At 34.4% G+C, this 8,664-nt stretch overlaps 1 protein-coding gene across 1 annotated transcript; it reads left to right on the forward strand.

Annotated features, from left to right (window-relative positions):
• The first annotated feature begins 1,725 nt into the window (after window positions 1–1,725).
• LOC120082987 (4-coumarate--CoA ligase-like 9) lies at window positions 1,726–8,182 on the forward strand. Its single transcript, XM_039038445.1, has 6 exons — window positions 1,726–2,968; window positions 6,478–6,667; window positions 7,145–7,290; window positions 7,460–7,527; window positions 7,634–7,736; window positions 7,828–8,182. The coding sequence occupies exons 1-6, from the start codon at window positions 1,925–1,927 to the stop codon at window positions 7,951–7,953; spliced, it is 1,677 nt and encodes a 558-aa protein (XP_038894373.1). The 5' UTR covers window positions 1,726–1,924; the 3' UTR covers window positions 7,954–8,182.
• Window positions 8,183–8,664: the final 482 nt, after the last annotated feature.

The raw sequence follows: 8,664 nt of genomic DNA on the forward strand, positions 1-8,664 counted from the left end.
CCCGAGATAACCTTATACACAACATTGCAACATGAAATAGACGAAACTCTCCATACGTTCAACTCTCCACCTCTTAGGGATAAGAGTGATAGCAGTAGAATTAACTCCACTAGGCAGGTAAACATGTCTCAAAAAAATTTCAGCACAGACGTCACAGAAATCATCCCCAACGACACTCCAAGCAGCTCTGTAAAAATCCACCGAAAACCCATCAGGCCCAGAACCTTCTCAGATTTTCATCGAGAATAAAGCCTTCTGAATCTCCTCCCGATTCACTGGTCGACCAAGTGCCTCCACCCCCTTCTCGGGCCAGCTGAACTGCATAATATCCCCAATTCGAGCAGTAAGATCCCTATACCCCACATGTTGGGCCCCTAAGCAACCCCGAAAGAATTCTACCGCTTACCCCTGCCACCCTGTCATGCTCCGTTTTTGAGTCCCCTCAGCATCCATGACTGTAAATAAGCCACTACAGCTACGACGAGAACGAACACAGCGATGAAAAAAGTTGTGTTCATATCACCTAACTCCAGCCACCTGACCCTGGCTTTCTGCCGGAGAGTGACGCCTCATCCAATCTTGCCACTGACCAAAAAACCCTTCAAAGAACCATTAATCATCATAGAGAACTTAGGCGAAGTAACACAAGCCCTCACCCAACTAACAAATTGAAGGGGCGTACCTATTGCCAATAACATCCCAAATAGAAAATCCCAATTCACTGAATCGTACCTTATGGTCTCTACGATTCGTGCTCGTGCTACTTCCTAGAGGGTTGACCTTCTTGGTCTTTTCTAGTGTGTGTACGGTTGTTTTTTCCTTCACGTTATTCTCTGCTTGGCTGTAGCCACTAATTGGTGGAGTTTCTCTGCCTTGTTTCCTGGTGGTTTGCGAGTTTGTGTCTATATGTTGGTTTTGTTCTAGTCTTATCCTATTGGTATTGTTATGGTTTTGTTGCCCTGTCTTTTCTTATGCTTTGTTGCCCTGATCCCAGGCTGTGGGATCCTCTTTGTTGTTGTATAATAATATCACCTATTCTAAAAAAAAAAAAAAAAAAAAAAAAGATTTTAGGGTACAAATCTTGAAACCTAAAGATTAAGATCCCGTTTGGATTGACTAAAGAAAAAAAATATTTTTTAAAAAATCCATTTTTATTTAAATCATTTTGATAAAAACTGTTTAAAATATACTTTAAAAGTATTTCAAGAGCTTTTGAGTTGTCGTTATGCATCTCATCTTTTTTCAAAATGATTTATTTTCAAAGGCAATTTTCAAAAATAGAAAAATATGGAAACTATTTATATAAAATAGCAAAATTTTAATCTTTTTTATATAGGATTAGAAAATTTTCAGTATCTATCAGTGATAGAAATGGGTAAAAGTCTATCATCTGTGGATAAAAGTTTATCAGTATATATCAGTTTTTTTTTTACTATTTATATAAATAGTTTGACATTTTTCTATCTGTGGAAATTTTTCATTTTCAAAATTAAAAACTTAAAAAATCAAACTAAATACATCTTAAATTGAAACAAAACTCAAATTTCAAAGGTAAAATTGTAATAATTAATCTATGAACTAAATTAAAATCAAAATTAAAACTTAAAGAAAAAATATAACATTTTAAAATTGAGTGACTAACTTATAAAAATTTAAGAGAAAAAAAGCTTTTATAAAATAAAACCAAAGGTGAAAATGGAACCTCTAATTGAGCTAGGATGTGTTATTGAGAGGAAAAAATAAAAAAAATAAAAAATAAAACTACAACCAGTATGCTTGCTCATCTGGGATAAAACCGTTAATATTTGAAAAATACATATAAAAAAGTTGGATATACACAAACATTCTCAACTAATTTGAATAAAATAAGCTGTATTAGTATCCGCGTGCTCGATCACGCATCACTTTCTTCGAGTCCACTTCCATGGCAGATCGGAATCTAAACTTCAACGCCGCCGCCCATTTTGTTGATCTTCGAAGCGGTTTCTGTCCTCAGACGAGGATTTTCCACAGCCTCCGACCACCGCTCTCACTTCCACCATTATCTCAGCCTCTCTCCGTCGCCGAACACGCCCTTTCTCTCCTTCAATCTTCCCCTCCCCCAGCAAACTCCACCCTTCTCATCGACTCCAACTCCGGCCTCCATCTCTCCTACGCCATTTTCCTCCGTCAAATTCGAACCCTCGCCTCAAATCTCAAAGCTCTAACCTCCCTCTCCCATGGTCAAGTCGCGTTTATTCTCGCACCGACTTCTCTGCAAGTCCCCGTGTTGTATTTTGCTCTGTTATCTCTCGGCGTCATTCTCTCTCCGGCAAATCCAACCAGTTCCAAATCAGAAATTTCTCATCAGATTCGACTCAGTAAACCGGTCATTGCCTTCGCTACATCCTCAACGGCGTCCAAACTCCCTGCACTTCGATTCGGCACCGTCCTGATCGATTCACCTCAATTCCTCTCTATGATGACCGAAATCAACAGACCTGATACTCTCGCCGACATCAAAATCGATCAATCCGACTCGGCGGCGATTCTGTACTCGTCAGGTACAACAGGTCGAGTGAAAGGCGTGTTACTGAGTCATCGGAACCTTATTGCGGTGAACGCAGGGCCTAGTGCTCTTCAATCGGAGATCAACGAAGGAGAGATGGAGCCACATCCGGTTTCTCTGTGTTTGTTGCCTTTGTTCCATGTTTTCGGATTCGTGATGTTGCTTCGAGAGATTTCACGAGGAGAAACGTTGGTTCTGATGCAGAGATTCGATTTCGAAGGGATGCTTAACGCAGTGGAGAAGTTTAGGGTTACGTACATCCCAGTTTCTCCGCCGCTAGTGGTGGCGATGGCGAAATCGGAACTGGTGGCGAAATACGATCTCAGTTCTCTTCAAATGTTGGGGTGCGGCGGCGCTCCACTGGGGAAAGAAGTGATTGAGAAATTCCATCAGAAGATGCCTAGCGTTGAAATTATCCAGGTTAGTAACAAATATTTTCTACTATTTTGCTCAATGATTAATTTGAATACTATATACCTTCTTTCTTCCTCCAATTATTTGAATCTGATCAACATTCTCTCCTATTTTAATACCAAATTCGAATCTATTCTCTCTTTGTTTAAAGACTTTAAACCTAACTTTCCTCACTTACATCTTCTTATCAATTACTTTTCTTATAGTGTGTGTGACAAAAATGTTATACCATGTCATTTTTTTTTAAGTTATATGGTTGAGTTTGGTATGATCCTATAATATATTCTAAAAAAAAAAGTTTGGTATATCCTTGAAAAACCCATTTTGACCATAGATATGTTAGATTGTATAAATTTAGAATCATCAAATGGGACTATAAACTTAAATATGTGTTAGTTTTTACCTCAATTAAATGAAGTTGATTTGCCCATGCAATTTTTTTTTCTATGATTCTATCTCTTTTATATTGTATAGTTTTATAATTCATGGAAGCAAGAATTTATTAGAAGGTTAAAATTGCAACATTTGTTAGAGTTCAAGGATAAGACTAGATTGCTACACATATTGCAATTTGAAGTGCAATTTGATGAATTTTAAATATGAAGATTAAAATTGATATAACTTGACAGGTTCTAGGTCAATTGATTTTTGGGAAAAACTCGGGTAGTATCTATCTTTGCGTAGACAGTTGTCCAATAAAAAATTGTCATGTGACAAATATTTTTCTAAAATATTTTTTCGTGTGTAAAGTAAAGTGAAGCATGGACCTAATCCTTCATCTTGATTTTTTTATTATTTTACCGAAAATTTGGTATATTTTTTTTAAGAAAATACTTAGGTGCAATTGGACTCCACTAATTTATTGTGTAGCTCCTATTGCACCCAATAAAAAATTGTCACGTAACAATTTTGTATTTAAAAAAAAAAAAAAACTCGTTAAAATTGATTTTTTTGACAGGAGAAGAGAGAGTATAGGGATTAGGACGGTACCTAATCAAAGTTGGGCGTGACTTATAATATAATTAAAAAGATTGACTTCTTCAACTTTTAACTTTTTTTATTTTTACTTTTTTATTTTTATTTTTTAATTTAAACTTTAAAGATTCATCATGACCTAGTATAATATAACTCAAAGGTTAAGATTTTTATTCCCACGTTGTACTTGAAAAGGGTTAAAATTATCTTCTATTTTGAATTTTATTCGATTTTAGTGCATAGATTCTAACTTAGTCTTAAATCTTAAAATTTATCATTTTTAGTTTGTGGTTAATTTTTATTTGATGTTGGCAAAAGCATTAGCACCATTCACCATTCACCATTCACCATGTAGATGTGCTTTTCAAATTCCGATAACGGAGATGGATAAGAATTAAATTTTGGTTAAATTATCTGAATTTTACACTACTTAAAAAAAATATCCTAAAAATTTAAAAAATTTAAAAAATATCCTTAATCTTTCCATAAGAGTTTAAAAATACATTTGTCGTTAGTTTTAGATGAAAATCATTAAAGTTTTGTTTCAAAAGTACCTCCGAACTTTCAAAACGTTTCACAAATACCCTTAACTTAATAAGAGTTCAAAAATACCTCCACCATTAGTATTTGAATAAAAACGGTTAATTTCTAGTGAAAAAAATGACTTTAACAATAAAAATTAAAAAAATACTTCCACTAATCAATTTGTTTGAAACTTTTTTAAGTTTGAAAAAAACCAATTTTTAAATAAGTTATATAGATATCCTTATTTTTTCATATAGGTATTCTCATATTTCTCTTAATTTTCCAATTCTTAGCTTATACTAATTATCTCCACAATCAAAATAAAAATCAGAATTTTAAGTTAAAATATAAAATACCACAAAATTTCACACAATTTCACAAAATTCCAAAATTAAAATATCCTCCTAAAATATACCAAAACGATAAATAGTCAAATAAGAAAAGCATTTGACTATTTATCATACATATAGATACTCTAATATTTCTCTTAATTTTCTAATTCTTAACTTTCAAATATCTAAATTTCAACTTTTCTTTTATAAATTTTAAAAATATATTCACATTGTATAGTTTTTTTCTAATGAAGTTTATTAATATTATTTTACTTTAAACATAAAGTAACTAAAATCAATTTTTAGCAAGCTTATAGTCTATGTTGGCAATTAAGAGACTTATAGTTCAAATCTCTCACTCTTATGGTATTATAAAAAATGAACATTTGAAAGATAATAAGAACAAGGGTAAAATGCACTTTTGGTATCTGAGGTTTGAAATTAATGTGTATTTGGTCCCTAAAGTTTCAATACGAACACTTTAGTGTCGAGATTTGATAAATGGTTCTAGATTGTCTCTCATGCTCTTTGGACCATTATTTGACTAACAATATATTGATGTGGCTGTTAAGCGAGGAGTTAGCTGGCTGATTTATTAAATTTTATTAATTTAATATTTTTTTAAATGATGTGGCCTTTTCTTCCCTTCTTCCTCATCGTATTCTTTCACTCTCCTCTAATGAAGTTTTTTCTTTGTTGCATTTGTCCTGTTTCTATCATTGATGCCCAGTGAAAAATGGGACTGTGTTGTCTCTTCTGTTGCCAGATAAAAAAACGGAGTAGGAGCTTAAAAAAGAAGCTTCACCGATCAAACTAAATTAGCTAACTAAAAATCAAGAGTTCTAATGATAAAAGCAAAAAACAATCCAAGCGAATGTTTCTCCAAACTAAAATTACCTTTTCTTAAATATGAACATAATTAATTAGAAGAAAATTTCAATTGCAGAATGATGGAAAAAATAAAACATATCAACCACTTGAGACACTTGTTCCATCAGACTCCAAACATAGACCGAAGAACAAAACAAATTCAAATGTCTGGAAATTGGGGGGAAATCCATTACAATGCATCATTAGTAAGAACCAGAACAATATAAAAAAAGAAAACAATTGAAGAAATTAAAATAAAAGTGTAGAAGCTACTTTGAGGCCTTACATTCAGACATTTAGGGTTTTGTTGTGTAATTGGAAGACGTTGAGAAGAGCTCGCTTGAGGGGGAAAGAAGAGGATGCCACATCAATTAAAAAATAATATTAAATTAATAAAATTTGACAAATCAGCCAGCTAACTCCATATCTAACAACCACATCATTTTTCCGTCAGTCAACTAACGATCAAAGTAGTCTCAAGGACTATTTAGAACCATTTCTAAAACTTTGGGGACTAAAGTGTTTCTTTTGAAACTTCAGGGATCGAATAGACATCAACTTCAAACCTCGAGAACCAAAAAAGTATTTTTCAACAAATAACGATGTACTTAAATCTCTTATATTTATTTTTAGTTAATACTAGAGATCTTCCAGTTATTCTATCATATTCATTTGCATATAAGAGAGAAATTTTGAACTTTCTTCTCTTGGTACATAGCTTAAACGAGTCCACATACACCTCAGTACAAATTTCTCAATCCTGAGGTCATAATAAGAACTAGGAATGATCCATTGTTTGATTTTCTTGACTAGGGATATGGCTTGACAGAGAGTACAGCGGGGGCAGCAAGAACTCTGGGGCCTGAGGAAAGCAGCAACACTAAGTCAGTAGGTCGCCTATCTGGAAGTATAGAAGCCAAGATAGTGGATCCTGCATCTGGCGAGGCATTACCTCCTGACCATAAAGGAGAGCTTTGGTTGCGAGGTCCAGTAATCATGAAAGGTGAGCAATGTTCTGTTCACGTTTTGTTCTACTTTTTCCTATTCAATACTTAGAAACACACAATATATTTGGACTCACATGTTGAAGATTCTACATTGAAAAAATGGAAAGTTCTCATAATTATTCTGTCATTGTCAACTGATTTTGAAATGAAACTCTATATTTATCTACTATGATTCATGAGAAGTGAGTGGCGAAAATGACACTGCATCCATTTAAACTTGTGACTACCACTAATTTTCATTAGTATCACTAGCTTAATTCCTCAGTTTGGACAACACCAAACTGCTGATGAAGTGGTAACGAGGCGTGCTATATGTTAGTAATATATCTATACTAGATTTGTAACTACTATCTTGTACTTGATTTCCGTCCAAAGCGTTAAATTGGGTATAATTCAATTGATCAATGCATTACATTATCGGCCAAACAAGTCAGGGGTTCAATAAACAGATCACCAACTGTTGTTTGATTCAGGTTATGTTGGAGATGACAAGGCAACTAATGAAACCTTGGATCCAGATGGATGGCTAAAGACTGGTGATCTTTGCTATTTTGATTCTGATGGATTCCTCTACATTGTTGATAGATTAAAAGAATTGATCAAGTACAAGGCTTATCAGGTGAATTCTTTACACTGAGTAATTGCAGAAGTCTTGAAAATACAATTACGAATGTCACCTGTCATTATTATCTTAATGCGTATTTTAAATACCTAGAAAGTCAATCCAATCAGTCTGTTAATCCCTCTTTAGTGATCTGAAACTCTTTTTGGATTGGAATAAATTCCAGGTCCCACCTGCAGAATTGGAACATTTGCTTCAATCCAACCCTGAAATTATTGACGCTGCCGTGATACCGTATGCATTTTTCTGTTTTCTGTTGTTTAGTAATTGTTGAGACTAGTGAAGAATGAGCTTTTTGGGACCAAATTTTCCTAATGATATTTTTTCTGTTGTTGTGCAGCTATCCTGATGAAGAAGCGGGAGAGATTCCCATGGCTTATATTGTTAGAAAGCCTGGAAGCAATATCACTGAAGCTCAAGTTATTGATTTCATTGCAAAACAGGCAATGCTTCATCTCTCAAGAAATTTTTAAATAGTCTGTTATTTATTTCACGTCTTACTTACATTCAAACTGTACCATTTTCATCGTGCAGGTTGCACCATACAAGAAAATTCGACGAGTTTCTTTTATTGACGCAATCACAAAATCGCCTGCAGGGAAGATTCTGAGAAGGGAGCTTGCAAAACATGCTTTATCTCATGGTTCTAATAAGTTGTAAGAACTGAATGTTTCCAATTTTCGTGAAAATGCACATAGTTTACTACCTCATAAACTAAGCAGCTTAGTCCCATAACGAAATTGTTATCAAACGAATCATATTCTTTCTTGGCTACTACAGAAGCACTGCTGAATGATAGTTGTTTTAATTTAAAGAACTCTGTTTGATTCTGTATGAACCATCCTTTATGGAAATGAATGAAAAGTAGATGTAAATAATTTCTGTTGTATTGTATTGATGTAAGGAATTTTTTTATGTATGATATACCATAAATATTGATTCTGAATAGACAGTCTTTTTACTTTCATCGAGTGCACTTCCATGGAGGATCGAAATCCAAACTTCAACGCCGCCCCATTTCAGTGATCCATGAAGCGGTTTCTGCCCTCAAGCGAAGATATTCCATAGCCTCCTTCCACCAATTCCGGCATCCAAGTCTCCGACGCCATTTTCTCCGTCCAATTCGAATCCTCGCCTCTAATCTCAAGACCCTGTGTTGCTCACCAGGTGCAACTCAGTAAACGCCCACTCCCCCTAGATTCTCCGAAATTTCTCTCTATTATGACTGAAAATCTATGGAATGGGAGGCATGGTACGTATAATGCACAATATTGCATTCCACTCGAAAGGAAAATTATACTTCACATCCAGAGCTCTAACAGCTACATTTTCTTTTACAGGCGGCTCAAATTCCGATTAGAGGCGATCCGG

The sequence above is a fragment of the Benincasa hispida genome, chromosome 8, assembly GCF_009727055.1.
Source record: "Benincasa hispida cultivar B227 chromosome 8, ASM972705v1, whole genome shotgun sequence".
Taxonomy (NCBI): Eukaryota; Viridiplantae; Streptophyta; class Magnoliopsida; order Cucurbitales; family Cucurbitaceae; genus Benincasa; species Benincasa hispida.